Source organism: Cryptomeria japonica, chromosome 11 (assembly GCF_030272615.1).
Source record: "Cryptomeria japonica chromosome 11, Sugi_1.0, whole genome shotgun sequence".
Taxonomy (NCBI): domain Eukaryota; kingdom Viridiplantae; phylum Streptophyta; class Pinopsida; order Cupressales; family Cupressaceae; genus Cryptomeria; species Cryptomeria japonica.
Window position 1 is genome coordinate 293088567 of NC_081415.1, and position 25174 is coordinate 293113740.

A 25174-nucleotide genomic window follows, 5' to 3' on the forward strand; every position below is an offset into this window, starting at 1 on the left:
AGCATGTAGAGATTCAGTACCACTATATCAGAGATATGGTACAAAGGAATGTTGTTCAGTTGAGATACATTTGTACTGAGGAACAGATGACTAACATTTTCACCAAGCCTCTTGCGAAAGTGAAATTTGTGTATTTTTGAGACAAGCTTGGAATTGTGAAAAATGAAGCTCTTGCTAAGAGGGAGTCTCAGCATCAGTAATTACTTGATATGTATTGTTATGCATTCTTCTCTGTGAGAGAAGTTTGAGGAATCAGCCCTTGTTGTCCATTGTTCTCTGCGAGAGAAGTTTGAGGTATCAGCCCTTATAGTGCATTCTTCTCTGTGAGAGAAGTTTGAGGTTCCAACCCTTGTTCCACCCTCTGCGAGTTGGTATGGTGGATTCACCCTCTACGAGTAGGTATGGTGATTGTCATGTGAGAGACTTCATGACTTAGCATTTGTGTACACTCACTCTCTGGGAATGGCCACGACTATGTAACTCAGATGTCGAAAAGGATTCCTCCCTAGCTAAGAGGGAGTGTTGATGAATAGCTTTGGTTGAATCCTCAATAACCGAATTTGCTATCAAATGTGTGAAGGGCCTTAGCTAGGGAGTGTTGATGAATAGCTTTGGTTGAATCCTCAATAACCGAATTTGCTATCAAATGTGTGAAGGGCCTTTGGCCTTGCACATTTAATATCCGACTTTTATATATATTTTCGAGTTTCATATTCAATGAAACGGTTTGCTTAAATAATTCGCCACCTTCAAAAGACGTGTTCTTTATATCATGTCCGATATGAACCAAGAGACGTGATGATTTGCAACGACTGCTTCCTAGGAAATCATAGCAGATATAAAGTTTGGATCATTTCTCATGTCCAAGGTGATACAGTGAAGAAGACAATCACATCAGATCACAGCAGGTTTGATATATTCTATAGCAGATCGACTTGACTTCTATAACAGTCCGATTCATTCCTCCAGCAGATCGACTCACAACAGATCGATAGTTATCTGTGTGATAGTTACTGCAGTTCATAATTCTACAGCAGATTGTATTGCTTATTGCAGTCTATGGTGAATCCATTTTAGTCATATTGCTTCAAAGTGTAAAGCAATTCATTGTAAAGACAGATGCCATATTATTGAAAGTAATTGAGATACTTTGTTGCTGGGTTTTTCTACCTTCATGTGGAAGGTTTTACCAGGATAATCATTGTGCAATTGTGTGAATTATAATTTATCTAATCTAGTCACTATAACTTAACATTTTTACTGTGAATCTTTTTGATGTATGATCTCAACACTTTTAACTCTGCTATAAAGCTGCTTATGAACTGTCAAACAATACATTATTTTGATTTATCTTTAATGCTTTTATGATTGTGTGATGGTGGTCCCCTTTATCACACAAAAGAATTTATCGTTTTGTTGCTGTCCATAAAGTTTTATCACTGCTTTGATACTGTTCTTTCTTTGTATTTCCTCTTTTAACAGTCAATTACACAGTGAAAGAGAATTAAACACACCATAATGAATGATAAACAGCAAGCTCAAAGGTAAAAAGGTTTTTGCATTGAAGAACACATTGGAAACTCAAAAGAAACACATTAACAAAACCCTCTCCTTAAAAGACTTTAAAAACCACAAAAACCCTTCTCTTCTATGCAATATGAGCTTCTTTTTTTTTATCTCCACTTTGGGGTAGAGCTTTGCTGTTTTGTAACTATATGGTCTATGCTTGCAAATAATGTCTCCGTCTCCAACTAATTCATGTTCATCTTTAGGGCTTTCTTGTGTCCTCCTTTCTCATGAGCAGTCATTATACTGTGCCTTTGAATATCTGTCCTTTGTTTGAGTAGTATCATTTATCAGTTAGATCTGCACAATATAAGACTGTCTACTCTTTCAATGTCATTGGGTTTTGTGTGAGCCCAAACCCTTTGCTTTTCGCTCTGTTTTCCTGAAAGTCTGCTATTGTATCTTATTGTCTTTGATCATAGATCTTGAATAAACAAACAATGGTTGTCCCTTTTGTGGGTATATCACTGCTTTGACAGAGGGCTTACACAGGGTTTCATGAAGGCTTTCAAGGTTATGACTCTGTTTTATCACAAGGCAATCATATTGCTACTTTCCTTGTTCTTACTGTGATTTTTAACTGAGAAAAACCATTTAGGAACCAAATGCACGAGGCTTTGCTTCTTCATGGAAAACAATGGACAAAGAAAAGGGGACAAAGCTGACCTGTTTGGAAAGATATACACACATGGAGTTTGCCTAAGTTTTGCATGGGCTGCTTTTGAGTAACATGGAAACTTCTTCACGTGCATCTCTCTATCATAAAGCAGTCTTCACGTTTTTCTCTATCATCTGAAGCATGCCTCACATTCCAAACTCTTGAAACAACCACTTTGACTGCTCCTCCTCTTGATGACCTGCTTCTTTTACGCCTCCTTGACATGATTTGAGCTTTACTGAGCTCATTGCTATGTAATAGGAGCATGGAGAGCCTTGCATGTAGCTTTTCTCTGCAGAAAGCTTCATCTAGACCGTGAAAGACCAGATTGCAAAGCAAACTGGAAGTGTAAGCCATAAAAACCCTAAGGTGCCACGTGAACACTACAACTTTATACACATAATTCCCTCCAAATGCAATAAATAACCTTCCTTTAACTTAATGCTACGTGGAAAGAAGGATTTTTCTCTTTTGAAAAGTTTGATCCACTCAAAGTGAGACTGAATGCTCTAACATTTTTCCCCATCAAAAACCAAAGTATTTTATTAAAATTCTTTTTGGCTCTCTTGTATTCAAAAAACCCCTTTAAAACGTGTGACTAATAATACCAAGGACTTATTTTTGACTTGAAGGGGCAAAAATAGGTAACAGAAATCAGGCATCAAAACCTAAAAATAAGGTGTATTCTTTAATGACATCAATGGGGTATAAGAGAAACATATTTGCAGATGCTAAGATAATGGCAATAAATATATATGACCGAAAAAGAAAGTCAGTTTGCCCAAAAAATTATAAATTTTATTTGAAAGATTTGAATTTCACTTTACACATCCCTGGCAGGGAACTTGGGTCATGTAATTAATTCAGCTACTGTAGATTATCACTAATCTTATTTATTACATGCATTAGTATTCCAAGCTGCTAATTGTTTTTACTAGTCAAATTGGCATTAATATTTATACATGAATATTAAGTTTTAACATCTAGTAAAACGAGGAGTATTTATTGAAGGTTAAGACCTTTTATGCTTGCTATCAGAAATAAATGAAAATGTTTTGAAGTGCAGGTTCTCTCTAATATTATGCGAAATAACAAAACTCATATATATAATTCCTGGGAAGGCTATATACATCTAATGAATACACAAAAGTGCTAGTACTAGAGTAGCACCAAGCAAGTGCAAGTCCGAAAGGAGACTTATATGCACCCAATGTGCAAGTACAAAGAGGAAACAAAATTCAATACATCACAACTCACAAGTCATGAGATAATTCATCTGACTTCACAACCACCAACTAGCAAGAATTGAACTCTAGAACACTCAGCCAGCCAGTTCACCTTGTCATTGAACCACATGGTAATGTGTACAATATACACTCTTGAATCCTCAAATCTCAAACTCCAAAATGCTGATTTACTCATACCCAACCCACATATGGACTTGCTTTCACAGTCTTGATCTCGATAGCTGCACGTTGTTTATTTAGATCTTCTGGAGAACACCCATTTTATTTTAATATAATGCCATAAAATAACATCATATGAAAATCCTTAACAAGTTAATTCTTGAAAACGAGGATGGGTACAGATTGGCCAAAATGTGCCATTTGAAAAATAATGCCAGGTATCCTATGGAATTATCAAGAACCCACACGACAGATAAAAAATAATAGAAATTCAATATACTTGTGTTCAGTTTAAGATTTGGTTGATTGAATATTAAGCAATGACTATTTCATTCTTCCATTTGTTACATAACTGTGGTACATTACTGTATAACTGAACCAATCAAGCAACGCAATCTGGAATCATCTATAAAAATTGGTGAAATCGTTTCGATACATCCAGTTCTGGATCGAATTGGCAACTTCTTTCTCTATCAATCACTTTTCTTTTCATCTTGAATGTCATAATTTTTAACTTGGCACTGAAAAAGAGGACAAAATTTATGATTTGCCAAAATCAATCCCAAGACACATGTATTTGCTGCCAAAAAAATAATGCTTGCCAACCACAATTGTACAAACACATTTCTGCATTTGAACTCCAGTAGATATGCCCAGCCCAACCAGTGAACCTGAGCCACAATCCATAATCCAATGCATATCAAGCCCTTCCACCGCAAACGAAGCTTTGTCCATGGCAATATCAGTGGCAAAAGACAGAAAAACCAAACAAAATACTGAGCTGTGATAACCTGACATGAATCAATCAACTTGTGAGAACTAGATCTAGTTGAAAAATGAGAAGGATGGAAGTGAGGAGAAACAAGTAGAGAGCTACCATAGATTGAATTGTCATGTTACTGATTGATTTATAATATTGAAACAGAGAAACCAGGGAAGCATAACCAATACATGGCAACAAATTCCATTGACATGTACAAGAGATGAAAAGAAGATGCAAATATACCTTATTGAATGCAACAAATGCAACCGTCTGCACAAAAAGACAGAATGGAAGATCCTTAGCAAAGAAAAGAACAAGTACAAGTTGTACTGTGAATTGTGGAAGAAATGTCATAAGCCTTTCTGCCAATGTAAACTCATGTTCATGATTAAGATATATCTGATAGAAATAGATGGAAAAGTTATGTCTTGGATCAGTCCGTGTGAGGTGGTATAACAGAGCTTCATCCAAGAACTTTTGTCCATATAAATGAAAAAAAATGCCAGTCAGCACAAAGAAGAACCCTCCAGAGATCAGTCCAAATAGTATCTGTCGTTTGTTCAGGAACTTTTTCAACACAAGCCATAAGTTAACCTTAAATATGGCTTTCAAGTGGAAAACAAATGGTTCTGTACCAGATGATCTGGGTTGTTTATTATTAAAAGAAGTAAGACGAGGTCTCTTCCTTAAGTCAAAATTTTCATTGTCAAGAATAATAAGAATGGGCAGAACATATATAATTGGGTAGATTCTGAAATGAACCACTAGTCCATACCATAATGCTGCTTCCACAACATGACCTGCACCAAATAACCACCAGTACAAAAAATAAGCTTTCTGGGCCTCTGCTCCTCAATCATTCATCACTAGCCACCTACTTCAAAGGCAATGAAAAAACTCAAATATGAAGAGGTCACCTCTCATTAGACATATCAGAATCCATAAAATGATTGCACACACGACAGGTTCACAGTTTCCCCTTGTGCCAATGGTGAATGTGAATGGATTGAAAAGCCATGCTGCCACACAAAGTGTACATTGTTTTTCTGGTACTTCACGTAGCCGCAGAATATAATAGATGAGATGGCCCACATACAAATCTGCATTAACTCTTCAACAACACGCTCTATGTAAGTTGATCCAAAGAATTATTTCTGCAGAATCCATTTACAAGAGGAAAATACATTCTATGCATTAAGATCCATGTGAAAAAAACATTTACCCTCCTCAAAATTATACAATGTATCGTACAAGACATTTGCCAAAAAGATCAGCACGAAACACAGACAGTATGAATACATCCAACCATAGGCAGTAATGGTGGTGTCCCCATCAGATACAATATAAATGTTCAACAAGAGGAGTTCAAAGTTCAAATACCGAGGATTGGAATATTCTGTAAATTGAAATGATTTGTTGATGCCAAAAAGGATACCCGTATGGAAATCCAAGCTCGACAATAAGAAGATAGTATTGTCGTACGAATAGTGTGAGATCTGAGGCATGGAACATGATAATATGAGTTGCCAAAATTTAGTGAATTGGAGGATGTCTCCCTATTTAAAAGCAGAACATAAGGATGGCAATGAAGCAGAAGGGATGAAGCTATGAAGATAAATTTTGGATCCACACGGAATCTTGGTCAAGATCAGAACTAGTAAACAACTTAGAAAAGTAGCAAACAATATAAATTTTCCCAGTTTACTGATTTCATATTGGCACAAGGAAGAAGAGTGTACTGTAAAGGAAAAATTAGGACTAAGCTTGACATGGTGTTATTGGCCATGTCCTATTGATGCAACCAAAAGTGAAAGCTGCAGAGCAATGAGGTGGTGATCAAAAGAATAGCTCCCAAGTGTAACCTGCCATAGAATAATTGTAGTCTCCAAAACAACATATTCACTATGGGTCATGTAGCTAACTATCTAAGGAGCACATGATGCTTTGTCATTATGTTTAGAAAGGAAAGGATCCTATAATGATTGTAGCAAAGGAGAATCATCAATTTCCTTATAAAATATAGAAAGTGAAGATATGCAAATGGTTCTATAGACAGACCAAGTTGCTAGGCTGAATCATTGTGCAGGTATCATATGGTTATGTCTGCTGTTCAACTGAGAGCTGAAATGTGCTCATCATCTACATCATAAGTTGGAGTTAAAATGCATTCTATAAATTTCTATCATTGGCTTTGGTGATGAGCTTCTTGGACAAACAACTACAAAAATTGGAATTTTGGTTGATGTTTCAAGAACTTGTTGGGAAATTCATTGAACAGAAACAAAAGGGTACTAAACAAACAATAACTAGCAGACATTGCAAGAACATATCAGTGAGAGGAAGGTTTATCGGTTCAAGATGACTCAAAACAAGATCTAATACTAAATAAGTTACTAATGTGTTGGTGTAATATTTATCTCACCTTGAATATTTACTATCCAAAGTGTGATATAGTACCTTTTTGATAAGTTTATTTAGGATATTAGGAACAATAATTTTTTCTCATCTAAGTAGGCTAAGACGTGTTCACCTTTATTTCAGGTACACAAGTACCACCATTACCTCATCAGCTCTTGATCGATGGTAGTTGGATGCCACCTATATTTAGTCAAGGCCACCTTTGTCTAAGTTATACTGAGTTAACTCAACTCCTGATTGGGAGTGATTGGGAGTTTTAACTCATACCTCTTGGGCATACCATCTCCTTAAGTCATGCATCCAAGAGGCCTATGCATTTGTATGTTACTTTTTGTAACACGGCTCCACTATATTGAATTTAGAATAGCATCACTCTTCAATCTAGTTTTGTCATTATCTTATTGGCATTAGGTCCTAGGTAGAATTATTGTTTATGCAAAAAAATTTCATGGACCGTATATGTCCAAACAAAAACTAGGAAACTTGAAATCAGAGAGGGAATAAACAATTTGATAGCAAAAATCTGCAATCGGAGAACTGACCACAAGCAATTTGAGGTTTCAGAAACACATTAATGTATTCAACACAGAGTCTAAATCAGCTAGAACCCAAGATGACAGAAAGAATGTCAAAACCTTAGCATGGAACAAATGAATGGTGGTCTTAAGATCCGAGATCTGAATTAGGAAGGCCTCTATTGATAAATCTAAAATCTGATAAAAAGCCGCATTAATCTGTAATCTGGCTGTAGTAAGAGGACACAAACTGGGGAACAATACATAATGCTGAGCAAAATTCTGAAACTTCAGAAATCAGTAAGCAAAGAATCAGCAACGGACAAAAGAAATTAACAATGCTTTGCAACAAAAACAACTTCATCAAGACATGCAGATCAAGTAGTAGAGGTAGAGATGTGTTAGATATGCTATAAGTAAATCAAAGGCTTGAAAGAAGATGCATGATTGAAAGACTTCAGAAGGTTGAGAGCATTACAATAATCTGGTAGAAGGAAAAAATATAACAGAGAAAAATAAATATTTTACAGCATTCCCTTCATCTGTAGCTGATAAGAGTGCAATCAAATGCCACAGGAACTCCTCTAGGATAGACCAAGAATGACCAAAATTCTGAAAAGCAGCTCACAATTAGAATATGACCAAAATTCTGAAAAGCAGCTCACAATTAGAATGAATCAGGAAAATCTAACCAAACTTGATGAATGACCAAGGTGGTCAAACCAGAAGAAGCACCAAAAAGTTTTTCTGGACAAAACGGACAGTAAAATGGAATCTGAACTTTAAAAAGGGTAACAGCTCATGGAACAAGTCTACGGTGCATGATGAATCAGACATTAGAGCAAAGCCTAGAATATTGGGTGTTATTTATCTATCTACCCACATGCATATGAAATTGACAGATAAATATCTATAGTTAAGTTAGTATGTATATTGGGTGTCCTCGTTAACATGTCATTTATATTAGTTAAGGGGCGCCAAAGCTATCTTTCTCTTTACCTTATGAAATAGGACACTGAAAGGAAAAGTGTACAGTTTTATATATTCCTTCTGTAGTGGTTCCTCAACTTGCTTCCATACTTTTCTGAAAGACTTCACTGTGTGTTGGCCAACTGTTTGGTTTCAGTTCTAATTGATGATCTGAATTTGCATGCCAAAGCTGCTTCAATCTCTTAAAGCAAGGAAGAGAGCAGAATCCAGATATCTGCTATCCAATTCAATAGAAAGGAGGTTAGGCAACACAAAGCCAAGCTTATGGATAATTCTGTCTCTTTGATAAAAATTTGGTGATCATTGATCCAGGTGCCAGCTCAAACGGTCAAACCACAAATCTGCCCAGTGTGTCTTGGTCCCAACTATACCTTCTTCCATGCAAGCTGTTACTTATTTTTCGCTTTCAGGCTAAAAATAGCCTCACACAAGATCAATCACTAGGTTCAATATGTTGAGGATTTAAAGTTTGCCAATGTCCCTTTCAAGGTTTTAGCACTTAATGGGTGTTAAATGTCAGAATTTTATTATCCATAGCCAAAAAATCTTCTTACTTGGTCAAACATGTTGTACCCTTCATAATGGCAGTCAAAGGTGCAAAAAAATGTATTAATTTTTTATATCTGCATTAGAATCTTGGGAGGATGAGATTTGATGGCAAATTTCTTGTTTCAAGAAGAAACCACATGATAAACTGCAACAAACTAGAGTTTTGCCTCAGTTTTAATTATGAACTGCAGTTAAAATCTTCTGCGCTAGGGAAAGCCCTAGTTTGCTTAGAGTCGTGATCTACAACTGAAGATAAGGCAGATATCAAGGAGGAAGTGCAGAAAATAGCTCAAGGAATCCATAAACCCCAATCAAAGATGAGTTTCAGGCACGAGGAGATTCACAAAGAATGGATCTGTGAGTTTTATCGCCCCTCCCTCTCTCTTTCTCACAGATAAAGCAATACTAGAAGGGTTAGATAAGGCATGAATCAATTTTTATAATGCATGGCGTTCTATGAGTCAAAATATCATTCTAATGTGCCAATACAAGACTTACACAGCATGTTGAGAAAGCACAAAAATGGGCTCTATTAAAATTTTTTGTGTCTTTCATGCTAAAAGTTTTGCATTAAGATGATATTCTGGAACTTATTCATTGGAGAAGAGAGAACTCAGTGAGAGCTTGAAGGACATTTCATGATACAAAGCAGTCAGAAGGCTCGATGAAAGACAGTTTGCTGTAGAAAAGGGTTGCAATGCATTACAAATGAGGACCTAGAAGACAGTCTCCAACAAGCTATAGTCCAAGAAAATGTTGACAAAGGTGGGAAATAGGCAAGATTTGTAGCTAATGATTAACTACAAACCTTTTTGGGTGTTTATTATTTCTTATTGCAGCCTCAAACAAAGTGTTCTGGGTATCAATGATAAGAAAAAAGACAGTCCTAAGTGCAGGTCTGTGACTATAAGCGGTAAACATTCCGTCAGACATCAAGGACAAGGATTAATAATTTTCCTGGGCATGTATGAGCAATAAGGAGAAGCACCCTTGAAGTATCCTTTGTTTGCATCACTATTCAGATTTGATTAATGAATGTGTAGGGTTTGTGAAGGAGTTATCATTCACAAAAAAGAAAGACAGTCATAGGACTATTAGTATAGTAACAGACATTCAAAGAGGCAAACTTACCATCAAACACAATGAAGAGGGCAGAGATGGATTATGGTTAAAGATCAAGGTGGATTAAGTGTTCAATAATGTCACAGTGATAGCAACAATATCCTAGAACGGAAGGTACATAAAACTTCAATGCAAAGACTGATGACCAATGGTTTCATAAAGAAGTAGTCACTATCATGAAAAGACAATTGAAGAAAATGGTGCAGATCAATCAAAGACAATATGATTAAAAAACACTGTTCTGGACAGAGGACTATCACATGAGAATAGCATTAAAACAGTCCTTGAGAGCAGTGAGGATACAGTCATTGTAGAGGAATCATAAATGAGGTCAGAACCAAAAAAGAATCTTTGACATTCCCAGAAATAAAGATACTAAAGTAGTAGCAAAAGCTTTTAGAATATGAGAATGCCTAAGACAGTGGCAATATACAACAAAGAGCCCAACCACATTGAGGACAGAGAATAATAAATCAGTTTAGCACAAAGACATCAATAAACAGTGATCTTGAAGCCCACTTTGAGTGAGTGCCAAGCATCAATGAACTAGGGTATTGTCAAGCCCTAAGGGATAAGAGAGACAGAGGTATTCACTGTCATAAAAGTCTATCAAGGACAGTTCAACCAGAAAGCACAGCCATGACACATCACATCAATCACCAGCTTAGAGCATCAAGATCAGTCATAAAGATAACTCAGAGCAGTCATAAGCAAGAGTACAGTGGATAGCAATTGACAGTCCTCTCCATGAAAGAGTTCTCTGCTAGAACTTGAGTGCAAAGCTTGTAAGGAAAAAGAAGTAGATTCATAATGCATGCACAGTCAATAACATGAGCACATGACACAGTCCTCAAATATCCACCATTTGCAGACATAAGGCCAGTTGACAGTCAATAGAAGCACATAGCATGAAAGAGCAACATTTATAGAGGGCAGGTTGAAAATTAATGGTAACATACCACAGTCATGACAATAAGAGATCAATGTCCAAAATAACAATTTCAGTGGGAAAGGATCAGTCAATCATGCCTTAGACAATCCAAGTCATAAGAGTATGCAAACTTAGAGACATTAGCATATTAAAGCAGCCACATAGGTCATCAAAAGGAGAAAACCATTAGTCACAGTGCATAAAGCAGTGAAAGGACTCATTTATGACAGTCAAAGAGACTTTAAAACAAGGCATTAATGGAAAAAAATCATCAAAACATGACAAAGAAGCCTCATATGTCATACTACAGTACAGGAAGCATTTAGACATAGAATAGAAAAACAGTGAGGTTGCAGGGCTGTGAGATCACTGTCAAAGTGGAAGCCTTCAAAAAGGCAGTCTAAGCACAAGAATGGTGGAGACAGAGACCTGATGGTATGGCAGTCCCCTAAAAGCACAAAACAGCAAGTTTGAAGATCTTCATGCCTCGTAGCTAAAGCAAAGAACCCATAAGAGCAGTCAACGACCAATAATGCATCAATGATTGGAGCAGAGATAGTATACAGAGATCTTACCACAGAGCATGTAAAACAAAGGGTGGTACATTATGGCCTTGTCACTGTCATGAGGTAAAATAAGTAAAGATAACTGTTGCATCACAGCAGAGATGTGACTGTTAAAGCATAATTGTTGCAGACCTTCCAGAAAAATCATAACCCTAGAGAAGGGCTACAAGGTGCAGAATAGCAGTCAAGACACAAGAAAACTAATACAAAACAGTGAGCTCATAAACTTGTGAAGGGTGCAGCCATGAGAAGAGAGTCTTGTTTCCCTATCAAACAAGTATGATTATAAGCATGAAGTTTGACAGTGAGTCCAGGATAAAGGAGCAGAGATATAGTGTAAAGACAGTCTTAATGAGTCAAAGCAAATGGAAAAGAATATAAATAAGACAATCAAGCGCAGTAAAGAGGCAAAGAGATGACAGTGAGGAGACTGTCCATTCACAGTCACAAGGACAGAGCATCAGACCTTCAACCATAACAGTCACAGTCAGTTACCAATGATACAGTAGTAGCAGTGAGCAGATTTGTAAAGTTTTTGAATTGATTTTGGCATCCAAGGGGGTTTTATTTTTCAAAATAGCAGTCCAAGAAGGCTAAAGAGAGCTCTCAAAAGCATCAAGTATAAAGGGGACAGTTGCAACATCACTCACTTGAATTGAACAATCAACACAAGTTCAAAGAGGTGAGTTCTACAATACAAGGATCAGCTCAAAGGTCTAAAAGGAAGAGTTTGAAGGCAAACATAGCAGTCCAAACTATCAATCAGTTGATATCCTATGCAATCAGTACAAGAGGGAGTTGAAGAAGAGAGAAGTAGACTTCTAAGTCACACTCAGCTTGAGTGTCAGTTAAGGCCTAAAAGTTAGGGGTTTTGGAGGTGATTACATCAGTTTGACATCAGTTAGAAACCCCACAAGGTTAACACATGAGGCAAGTTTTGAGGCAATTAACCTTCAGTTTGCAGCAGTCTCAAGCTTTCTTTTGCATGCTTTCAGATCAAACTCGACCCCAATCAGATATTTCATGCAATTTGGAGCAGCATTTAAGGTTGGAGACATTCAGTTCAAGCTGATTTGAAGGAGTTGTTCTCAGTTCAAGGTCCAGTTGCACCTCCAGTTGGATTTTGGCTTTCTTTCTATAAGCCTTTTCCTCCTCTTCTTTTTTCTTTAGTTCTTTTCTTTCCTCGGCATGTATTGTAGACAAATTTTGTGTCTTTCATGCTCAAGGACAGCATTGTAGCTCAATTTTCTGAGTTTTGTAACAGCAGAAACATCTTTATTTTTCAATAAAGCAGCAGGTTTTACCTTCTCAAATCTATTATTTGTGTGCTTGATGAATGATCTTGATGCAATTTTTGAGATTTGACGTATGAGATCCTCAAATTCTGTCTCATTTATGCACCTTAATATGGAATATTCAGAGCTTAGGCAAGTTATATAGGTTGTATTGAAGCATTCAGTTGTTTTAGTTGTGAGAGCATTTAGTTTTTTTCTTCTAAACCTGGAAAAACAATCTCCTTATGAAACACTATTGTCTGATTTGGATATATAGTGACTTGTGTATAAAGAAAAGCTGATTTGTTGAGAAGTATTGTAGGTTGTTAGGTTGCAGATCTCCGTCGAACATTTGGTGCATCACCTCCTAGGGTAGCCCTTTCATTTCAAAGTAATCCTTCTACCCCTTTTCCCATCAAAGTCAAGTTAGTTTCAGGTGATTCATCAAGGGAACCAGCCCTCTCTGGAGATTGATCCTCAAGATTAGGCAACCCGCAGGCTTGAGGATCATTCCATGTTTTAGGGGATTGCTGAGTTCCCAGCTTAGCAACACAGCACAATCCTTCGTGACAACACAAGCAATGGATGCAATGGAGTTAAGATGCTGCAATCTCCATGGGCTGGAGTGCAGCAGCCTCCTGATAGTATAGAAACCTGCATTTATTGGCACCACTTAGTGTCCACAGGCTGCCTCTTCATTTGAAACAACTAGAAGACAAAATGTTTCATTTCTCTATTGCTCTTCCATCTACTAGATTGTCCACGTGATAAAAGTATATTTATGTATTGGACTTAGACACACGTTTGCTAATTTCTTCTCAAGAATGTTAATAAAAAATGTTGGATTACCAAAAATTATGTTTCAGTTCTATTTATCTCTTGATGTGCATGCAAGTTCATTTTCTTGATGTTTACTGATCTTTGTTATGTAGTTTTCTTCCCCTTAAGTTATAGAACGTCTGAATTCCAGCAATTTAGAGTGTTGCCTCCTCACATTACTGCTAGGACCTAGATCAGTCATCATTAGTTCACCCTAGGCTTTTGTCTATTTTAGATTTACTTTCTCATGGCCACAGAGGTGGCAGAAAGGATTTTTTCTATGTTACCCCGACTTTCCACGATGGGGACGGCAGGGGATGGCAGGACGAGTTTCTGGGATGGCAGGGGACAGCAAAGGGGACGGCTATATAAAATATACAGGATGATTTAAATTTTCATATGAAAAATAGATAAAGCATGCATATATACAATGTATTCATATGAAAACATGGATAAAGCAGCTATATGTAGAACCTTAAAATACCACATTTGTGTTTAGAATTCATTGTCAATACTCAATATGCATTCATAATTCAGAATTCATTGTCAATACTCAATATGCATTCATAATTGAAAATTCATTGTCAATAGCTCCCATGAGCTAGCGGAATTGGTTTGAGTCTCGGGTTTGCTCGTCGAGGTCTTGGGTTCAATTCCCTGGCCCACGAATATTAATTCTGCCGTGCACACTTAGGGGTGAGTGCTGATTGCCATGCGGCCTCGGGGACTAGTCTCGCCTCATCTCGCCTCTCTCCTGAGAGCGCTGGGCTAGACGCGGGGATACCTTAAGGATAACAAAAAAAAATCATTGTCAATATGCCAACACTTGTTTGATTTGCTGAAAATCTGATCGCTCTACTTAAACAATTATCGCCGGAAACAATTGTTTTTATTGCCCATATCGCATATCCTTCCCTTTTGAATATATGAATATCATATGGTAGGAGATGAAACATTTATATCGTTCCCTTTTAAAGTTTTAAATATATCATATAGTCAAACATGAAATATGGCCCGATATGAAACATAAATATTTATCGTTGCCTTATATTAATAGTTTATCACAGTCTTGATCTTCAGATTATATTAAATTTTAATATAAGGCAACGATATTATGAATTATCGCATAGTCAAGACTTATATTAATAATTTGATATCGTTGCCTTTAAAAATTTTAATAATTGGAATGATTTAGGGCAAATAATTTGGGGCCCACGTTAGGGAAAATAAAATAAAATATGACATTTTTTTAATGTTTTTAACTAGCCCCAGCTGTGGGGGATGTCCGGTCATCCCTAGGACAGATTGGGGATGTCCCAGCCGTCCCCCTCCGTCCCTGGGACATAGGAACGTCCCCCATGGTTGGGGAAAACGCCCCCCCATTTCCGAGACGTCCCCAGCAAATTCCCACATTTTGGGGATGGGGGGGAAACGTCCCATGGCTGTCTCCAAGTCCTTAAAACGTCCTTGGGACCAGGATGGGGGTTTTTAGGCTGGGGACACATCCCCAGTTTACATAGGATTTTTTAAATTTTTGTTTCTTGTTTTCATATGCTTCACAGTAGGTGATAGAAAGGTTTTTTGAAATTGTTTTTACTTGTTCATATTTTTGATCATATGTTTCACAGCAATACACGGAGTAAAGGGAGTTTGATAGAAGGATTACAGATATTTACAGACATGATGGATGGAATAGCTATTATGAGACTGGAGACTCTAGATTCAAGAATCTCATCAAGGGCTTTGGATTTTTTCCCAATTGAGTATTTAAGTTGTGATCCAAACAATAATCTTATTTATTTTTAAATGGCATTGGTTCAAAACTAAAAAGACATTTATTTATTTTTAAATGCCATTGATTTTTTAAAAGTAAAAAGAGATCTGGCGACATAGGTTAGGAAATCTCTTGCAAAGTTTGTGGGAAATGAAGCATATGGCCTTGTTCATGTAAAGCTATAACAAATGTATCCCAAGTAAAAATAATGTAACCTTTACTAAAGAATCAGCTTTCTTATGATAGATTGTTCTAATCGGTAGTTAACTTTTAACTAAGGACGGGCCTTCTTATAATAGACTGTCCAAATATAATCTAGTCTGTAGCTCATATTAATGCCTCTAACTAGCAACTAAAGGCACCCATAAATTATGGGTGTAACAATTCATTTTACTAGCAGATACAGAAAATTAACAACCCAAACTTATGAAAGTATTACAGCAAAAGAATTGCAGCCAATGTTTCACTGTCGCATGCAACAAAGGAAACCTTCATTACTTTCGATTACTTTCGTCTCTTAATTTCAAGAAGCATTTTTGGATTGGTTATCCAGGAAGTACAACTTCCTCTATTGTCCTGGGGGCATATGATTATGGCCGGTTAATTCTAAGTGAGGTTGTGGATCCAGGCTTGGATTGCAATTGCATTCTAGCAAAGGGCGAATTTGAGCTTGGATTGTAAACTTAGGTCACACTACCATGCTAGAAACCACCCTTATTTACTACACACCACAACCTTGCTACATGTCTCCTATTGGAATTATCAGTCACTCTAGCCGAGTGAGGAGGAATTGAACTTGGGTCATGCATTTATGAATGTTCCTCGTTACCAATACTCTTCTAATGCTTTAGACCAGTGCAATGTGTTAGCATCCCCTCCATTTTCAAACTTAAAATCCCCGCTTTCGTTTTATTAGCATTCTTTATTGGTTATGCCTTTATCGGTAAAACCTTAAAAGTCCTTGAGTTCTAGTTTGACCCGATGCCGCGATTCCAAAGGAGGAGCCGTTATCTATCGAGTGATCGAGTAGCAACAAAAAATCCGCACTACTCAAAATGCCCGATGCTTCCCGATGACCGATACTCCCTTAGAGGCCGATGTTGGGGTATCGGAGACTTAAAAAAATTTTGCATGCTCCATCAGCTCCCAAGTCAACAGGTATTCGTACATTACACAACTCCCAAGGAACGAATCGAATGAAGATTTGCAAGTACCCTCTTTAATGGTTGATTAAACGGCTAAAGGCACATAAAGGTTGTGGCACGAGTCATAGCATTTGATATTGTCACCTTTGCAGATGAAATTTAATGCACCACCCTTTGACCTGACCAAAGTAACGAGCACTATCATTGATAATGAATTTCCTTTGTCAGAATGGTTTGCCTTGCGATAACCAGTTGCGGTTGTTGATCCTGACCTAAATTGGCCATATAGCGAACAAGGGAATATTATCCAAGTGCCCTTGCATGGAAACAACAGACTGATTTTACAGAATATAGAAAGACAATCTCCTTATTAGGTAAAATTGCGGAATAGGCGAAAATCACGAACAACGATTGCAAGAAGAAATAATTGTGAGAAGAAACCCTAATAATTAGCTTTTCCGACAACATGGAAGATGGTGCTCAATGGGAAAGCTCCAATGATATGACCTGATGTCGAGTCTACGCAAGAGGACATCCTCTTTGATTTGACTGATTTTGCTAGCGAATGCATACAGAATGAAGAGGAATTTGTAGCGTTTCTCTGGGTGTTGACTGAAGAAGAGACAAAGGCAGAGATGATTGAAAATCAAATTGTGGGAAGGAATCCAATACCTGATGAAGAGGTAGAAAATTAGGATTATTTATGGTATGAGTTTAGTATTTAAAATGTTTTTGATGAGTTTTGCTTTGCTTATTAGGGTAATTTTTGAAACAGTCATTTTCAAGACTGTTATCTTCCCAGAAACCGTTACTTTGAAACTGCAAATGGATGTTAGTTATTAAAGGGGGTTTTAGATAATATTGGAGAGAGAAAAAGGGGGAAGGGAGCTTATCTTTTGATACAGTCTTGTTGTACAGAGAGATGAGTCTGTGAACTCATGTTCTGACAATGAAGAAATAAAGAAGATATTTTTAAATCTTTCAATTTTTTAATGTTTTCTTTAAATTGCAATGAACTGTGTTTCTTTGTAGTTACTCTTCAATGTTAATCTGCTATAATGAACTGTATATGTATTTAATTCTGGAGCTTTGAATTCAGATTAAATCATCTTTTGGAAAGAGTCTGCCATTCTTCCTTTTCCTACGTAACATCCGTGGGTGTGGAATAAATAAACTTTGTGTTATTTATCTATATTCACTTCATTTTAAGTCCAATCTTTCGCATCTACTTTTATGGTTATGAGTAGGTATCAGTTTACCTTTTTTGCATTTTGGTGAAAAACATACCCTGTTTTCATTCATTGCATATCTTTCGAAGGTAGTCGTGTTTTGTAAAATAAGTAGAGAGATCACTTGCAAATACCATTGCATGTGACTCAACTGTTGGTCGGATTGTCATTGATATGGGCAAGAGAGTATAAAACTGAAGTGACAAATCTGTTAACCAACACAATGAATATACTTTGTATATTCAAATAAAAAAAAGTTTTGAAAAACTTCTAATAACAATGCAAATCGGCATCACCCATCCCATCTTAAACAACGTGATCTGCAATGCAAGTAAATGGTTCTAGTGATGAGACAGTGGATTTTCCATCTAAATTATGGCTCGTATTAATTGGAGGACAAACCCTATGCAACTCTATATAACTAAGCTCCAATCATCATAAAGAAGAAGTGCCCAATTTAAAGAAAGAAAACAAAAAACCAAGAAAGAAGAAGCACTAAATACAATCTGAATCCTTCAACAATAATGCATAAAACCTGAAATCATGGTATCTAAAACCCTACGACCTAATTCCGGAGAACACTTACCTGCGGCAGAGAAGAGAACTTTTCCCCAACAGGGATGCAGAAATGAATTGGGTATTAGCACAAGTGCCAAAAGCGGTGAATATCTGTATGTAGCTCTGTCATATGGAGATCTGTTGGAAGTCATCAAAGAGGCAGCATCAGAGAACACCAGATAATCAATATCTGTGTAGTGTACTTCCATGTGGGTGTCTTGCCATTCACCATAAACTATAAGGATCGCACGTATAAGAGCAGATGTCACCATCAACCAACCCCTGCTAATAGTGATCATTGTTATACTTGTCTGAACAGACGAGCCTAAAACAGTTGAGCTCGATGCCGGCTGAAGCTGACCGGTAGAAGTTTGGAAACTCTGTGTAAATATGTCATCGGAAATTCTGCAATGCAAGTAAAATGGTCATATTTTAGATTTTATAGAGTTCACTTGTGTGAAGCAAAGTCAGATTTCGAAGTTAGAAGAGAGAATATTTTTTTGGTGATGGTTCATAAATCTTCTAATTTTTGAGGTGGTGAGGGATTGTATTCTAGTTTTGATTACACATTTGGCTTCCTTACAAAATCTCATCAAGCTCATTTTTTACATTTTGCTAAATTTAAACATTCAAGTATTATAATTTTAAGGATAGATTTGGCATCTATTTGGTCATTATGGAGTAAATTTTGTATTTCATATTTTAGAGATAGATTTGGCATCTATTTGGTCATTATGGAGTAAATTTTGTATTTCATATTTTAGAGAATTTGACAAGTTGTTTGAAGCGTTAAAATGGATTTAATACTTATGTGCATTGCTATCATTATTTTTGAGATTTGATTAATAGAATCTATCTTAGATCTAGATGAAGATGATTTAGTGTTGTATGTGATGACTAGCTAAACTCTTAGAGTTTGAGAATAAATTATCATGAAAATTTTAAGAGAAAAATTGGTTTTAATGTTATAGGTATTTATGATTTTTTATGTGGGATGTAGTTTTGTATCAAATGGTTATATGATATTTGATAATATTTTGTATTATACTTTGATATTCATATTGTGTATTTGTGTAAGACAAAATTTGTGTGATTATTTCAATATTATTTTTTTCATTAAATTGGTTTTATAGTTAAGTTGATTCTATGGTTTTACTTTATTTATTTATTTATAAATGATGTAATTGAATGCTTTTGATTAATAAAGTAGTGAGAACAAGGGCACTGACTCTTTACATAGCAAAACTATTAACAAGACCACAGTGCAAAAACAACACTAACACAACATTAACAACAACTAACAGCAAAAAGAGACCAAGTCTTAGAAATAAAAAACAACAACAAAAAACACAAAAACAAACTATTGGGGTGCCTTTCGCATCCCAGTGGCATCAACGACACTGTTCCATTCATTGGACAGGAACTTGTATAGGTCCCTAGCCTCTTGCTTATCCTCATTTGTGTCCGCAGTATGTTCCCTCAGCAGAGAGAGGGTGAGCGTCGAGTCGTGTGACACCTGCAAATAAAATTTGGTAAGGCCTGAATGTTATTATTGAAATGTAGATTAGATATTGATTGATCAGTTTTACATATGTTTTTGTTATTAACGTGAATTAGACAATTGTATGTAATGTTTGAATTGAAATGTGTTGATCGGTAAAATTACAATGGTGGTTAATTAGAGATAATTACATGGTTTGTTTGAATTTGATAACATGTTATAATCATTTAGAGTAAATGAAATGTATTGTGTGAAATCTATGAAACCATTATAGAAATCACATACAAATTTAGATTCTTATTATGCAATCCAAGTAACATGTTTGTGTTCTTGTGTGTTTTCAATTGTTTCCTTTAGTGTATTCTAGTTGATATGAGTAAAGTTGATTTTGCATCTTACAGAAATGTTAGCATGCATTCTTAAATTAGAAAAGGGGCATTTTGATTTAATATTTGAGAATTAGAAGTGTTGGAAAATGCTACTTTCACTTTGGTTATGCAAATAAGGCTTTGGTTTTATATGTTTATGCTTTAGGAATGTTTTCAAATTATCAAAAGGGTGAATATTGACTTTATAAGTTTGATAAATAAGTCAAATAGATATTATCTATAATTTTGTTGAACTCAAAGTGCTTTGCTTACATGAAAAAAGGGGATATTTGTTTAAGTTTTTATTATATGGGAAAGTGGTGAGTTTCATTTTATTATGCATATTCTACCTTATGAAAAGTAGAAAGCGAAAAGGAGAGGAGTGTGTATTCTTGAAACCTTCGATTGCTTGCATTGAAATAAGTAAAAGGGATTTGTAAGAACTTGGAAGAGAATTGAAGTGTGTTAGAATCTTGCTTGTTGAATGAGAAAGGACCATATTATTTTTTCATTTGGATTGCAGTAGATATATTTCTCATTCTTTTATCATAGTTTTAAATATGTGAATTTCATAAAAAGAAGAAATCTTGTTTGTGAAATCTTAATGAAGAAGTATAAATATTGTAATGGGTCACATCCTAAAATATATTTAACTATTTTGGTGGATTTTGGTGGATTTTGGTGGATTTTGGTAAGAAAGGGATGTTTCAACCTTGCATTTACATTGGGTTACTATTTATACAATTTACATTTGAGCATGGATTAGTCCAAAAAATTTACCAAAGCTATGAATTGGCTAAATAAGTACATCGATATTTTTTTGTTGTGAGATCATGACTAGATTTGAAGATATTAAAGTTTCTATTTTTGAAAGTTTTAAAATCAATTTTAAAGACATTAAAGGCATTTTTGAGCTTGAAAGTGGTCATAACTAGTGTAGTGGGTTATATCTTAAAAGCTTTACGATATTTCCAGCACTTCAAATGGTTCGTCAATTGGACTCTTGGATCATAAATCATGGCCCTCAAAAGTTGGGTCTCCTAAAATGGGATATATACAAACATGTTGGACACATAAAATGAGTTGTAAAAGAGAGTTACACGTGTTGGTTTGTGCTATGAAACATCATAGGGCAACTTGGATTGGAGATAAGTTGGGTGTCACTTTTTTGGGTGGTTTTAGCTCATGGTTTTGTAATACCATTTGATAGTTTTATGTATTGTATATCATATATATTAGGTGTGTGAGATGGAGGTTGTGCGTAAGAGGTATAAATATTGAGTTACCTCTGGATAGTGATACTTATGTGAGAAGCTTTCTCTGTAAATATATTGTATTTTGTTATTGATTTCTAAATAATATATTGGATGACTTTCAGAGAGTGGGGTTTTTCTCCTAAAAGAGTTTTCCCCATGTAAATCATTGTGTTGTGGTATGCATGCTATTTATGTTTATTTTTGTTAAGTTTTTTTTGGGTAAAGATCTAAAAAAAAATGCATAACCCTTCTCTCAAGGTTAGTGTAGGAAGTTGTTCCACTACCTTAACTTCCTTACAATTAGTATCAAAGCTTGATCACCTTTGGTTTTAGTTGTGAATTGTTGGGTTTTTGAAGTAATCTAGATTTGAGTGGGAGCTTGTGCAAAAGAGATTGTTGGAATCAATGAACACTGAGAGGGCAGTGGTGAATCAGTGTTCTACAATTTATAACTTTCTTTAACTGATTCTTAAACCACCAGATGCAAAAGAATGAAAGTAAAATGTAGAAACTCAACACACACAAGCATAAAACCATAACACCAGAATTTTTACATGGAAACCCAGAAAGGGACAAACCATGGTGGGATTGAGACCCACGATATTATAATATTGTGATCAGGAGTAGAATAATATTACAAGGGAATGCACATGCATTCAGGCGCATTGCCTAGAGCTCACTACTCAATTACAAAGAAGAGGGTTGCAACCCCCGGAGGACTCACTATCCTACAAATGATAATTGATTGTTTGAAGTGATGAATAGCATCTACAAATACCAAAATGTAGTTTCAGTTAAGCACAAAAGGTCTTCTTCCACTTGTTCTATCACATATCGGAGCATAAATCTAAGGATAGTGCATGAGAAACTGCACATAGATGCTCATACAATCTTTGCACACTCACATCGATCACCGAAATGCTCGAATAGATCGGTCTTATATATCTGCAACACTTGATTAGGTCTCCAACATGTCGGCTCCAAAAAGATGAAACGTGTAACAAGAAGTCGGCTTAATCTGATTACAAATACACATGTGGACCAAAACAAATTGATAATACACTTCAAATAAGTTGGCACAACAACCTTGAACACAACACCAATCGACAAAATCATCTCAAAAATTCTGCAAAACATGCTATACCAAAATAACCTTGTTCTTCCTAAAATACCGAATCATCAAACTTACACTAGAATCAACACTGAAAGCTAGGATTGTGGACAAACCAATTCTAATCATCATATCAACTACCTCTTCCACTGCAAAAAAAAAATGTGCACCCAAAATTGAGTTGTGCTCAATGTACTCATACTCTGCTCTCTGTTAAACATTGTGTTCCACTTTCCAAACTTAAGCAAAACTTCTGGTAGAATGAATTTGCATATACCGGATAACACATTTGATCCAAGTTGCCATCAATGAAAACCCCTAAACAATCCTCAAGCACTAATATCTTTTGGAACAATGTCTCTTGCCAACAATCTCCCCCTTTGGCATTGATAGCAATGCTTAGTGAAAAATGACTAAGTGTCAAACCAAAAATGGCATACACTGCAAAAATTCAAAACTTCAATTCTAACAGGCTCCCCTTGAGAATATCCATCATTTTTAACTCCTCTTACCACTATCCCCCTTTGACATCAATGGCAAAGGCAGGTATCTGCTCAAAGTTGTATGTATAAGGGCATACACAGTAACTTACAAAAAATTGAAAATGTCTACAAAAATAGTCTTCAATGACTACAAGTGATCATCCCAACCTTTCTTTAGGTTCTCCAAAATGTTTATCAGAGCACTAAAAAGGTATGCATTCATTTTTTCTCCTCTGGGATCTGAAGGAACACTCTTATTTAGTGCATTCAAGGCATCCTGTTGACTGCTCAAAAGAGTATCCAACCGGGGAGTGATAAGATTTCTTAGCTCTCCCACTCTACTGATTGCCCTATCCTTTTCTTGATTCAGGCTCTTTATTTTATCAAGTAAATACATCACCTGAGCCTCATAATTACTTGTAAAAATGGTCTGGGGTGAATAGGACTGAGATATACAAGCCAATTGTCCTTCACATTCTTTGATTTTCTTATCTAGATCTATAGTGAATTTTGACAATAGAAGACATTACTTGTATATTTTTCGCCTTCATTCAATGCCTCTTGGAGTGCCCTTTACACTGGTTTGTTGGCATTTGGCATAACTGATGCAGATTAGGTGATGCAGTTGAAGTTGGATAACTACATCGGTAAAGGATAGAAGTCTATTTATGATGAAGAGATTGAGATTCTATGAAGAGATGACATGATTAGTTATTTGTGTTGTCATTGTTGGCAACTGATATTCCTGATGTTTTATTTTGTCATCTAAGTGATTTGGTTTACCGGAAGACGGGGTTTATTAGCAGTGAACTAAAGTATGTGAAATAGGACTTTAACTGATAAAGCATAATTGTTTTGACTGGATCAGTTGATTGGCGATGATTGGTGATTTGCGGTTTGGATGGTGAACTTGTATCATGGAAAGTTGTATATGACTGGAACTAGAACTTGTGATGATTACTGAAAGGCATGTTTCAAATTTCTAATGAAGTTTTGCTAAGGTTTTAGTAGGGTTTAAGGACCGGTGAAGAAATCATCAAACTGATAATGATTTCTATTATGATGGTGATCGACGACGAGTCTACATGAAGTTGGTAATACGACACAACCCACATGAAATATTTGATAGTTGTTTTGGCACGATTCAAGGAAGATTTTCTTGGGAATCAGCGAAACACTTAGTACAGTGTTTTGAGGATACCGATCGGATTTCCGTGATGGGTTCTGATCAACCAACAGTTGATATTGCATTGTAATTTGTTGTAATGATCTGGATAGCAATCTATGATGATCTCTTGTGATCTAATTGTAAATTCATGATGTAATTAGGTTATGTGGCCGACCTAGTTGAGATGGCTATTTATGTTGACACCATTAATGTTTATTGTGTTGGCGGTCTTAGAGAATGTGTTAAGTCATCCAAGTGAAGTGTGAGATCTGCCTGAGAGTTGCAGAGTGTTGAGTATAACTGGATCTGATCAAGCAAGAAGAGAAGTGCAAGTAACAGATCATTTTCTTACTGTTGTTCCCTAATAGTTGCAACAGGTTAAATCCCTTAACCGGGTAGGTTCTAACAGACCTTAAACATTTAAGTCCCCTAACAGGGCAACTCTAAAAAGAGTGTTAAATCCTCTCACGAGGTTGATCATAATAGATCATCAAGCTCCTAACTGGGTTGCAAGGCAAATTCCCTAACTGGGTGACTCCTAACAGGGTTTTCTCTTAACCGGGTGTATTATAAGCTCCTAATAGGTCGTACTTCAAAAGAGTAAAAATATTTGTGGGTGCCAACTCCCACCATGGTTTTTCCCTATTTGGGTTTCCACGTCAAAAACTTATGTTGTTAATGTGTGGAATGTTTTTCATGTGATGTTCTTGTTTATATTTCATTTCATGCATTATTTTTGAGACATCGATTATGATGTTTTATCAGAGGTTACCGATACTGATAAGAAGTTGTTTGAGAAATTATTTGATCTTATTGATAAGGTTAATGAGTTGGTAAATGATCAAGTTTATATGATTAATTTGGTGGTGAAAGTATTGGTAAATGATTTGATTAATGTGTTAAGCAAATTTGATAAAGAGGTTATTAGATTTGATTACAGAAGTTGAGATATCTCAGATCTGAAATAAGTTTGATTTTGAGTTAAAGTTTGAATTGGTCTTAATA

The 25174-nt window shown here is 36.0% G+C and overlaps 1 protein-coding gene across 1 annotated transcript; it reads right to left on the bottom strand.

Moving 5' to 3' along the window:
* Positions 1-3825: 3825 nt before the first annotated feature.
* Positions 3826-18800, bottom strand: LOC131062078 (GPI mannosyltransferase 1). The gene is made up of 4 exons (XM_057995880.2): positions 18312-18800; positions 5311-5493; positions 4637-5193; positions 3826-4421 (listed from the first exon to the last, which is right to left on the bottom strand). The coding sequence occupies exons 1-4, from the start codon at positions 18580-18582 to the stop codon at positions 4104-4106; spliced, it is 1329 nt and encodes a 442-aa protein (XP_057851863.1). The 5' UTR covers positions 18583-18800; the 3' UTR covers positions 3826-4103.
* Between the last annotated feature and the right edge of the window lie 6374 nt (positions 18801-25174).

Bases quoted from the DNA above. Each gene is read 5' to 3' on its own strand.
- LOC131062078 (XM_057995880.2), bottom strand. From the start codon at position 18,582: ATGATCACTATTAGCAGGGGTTGGTTGATGGTGACATCTGCTCTTATA. The intron at 5,194-5,310 runs GTGACCTCTTCA...TATTTGGTGCAG, and splicing joins TCTGATATGTCTAATGAGAG to GTCATGTTGTGGAAGCAGCA. The intron at 4,422-4,636 runs GTATATTTGCAT...GATTCATGTCAG, and splicing joins CATTTGTTGCATTCAATAAG to GTTATCACAGCTCAGTATTT.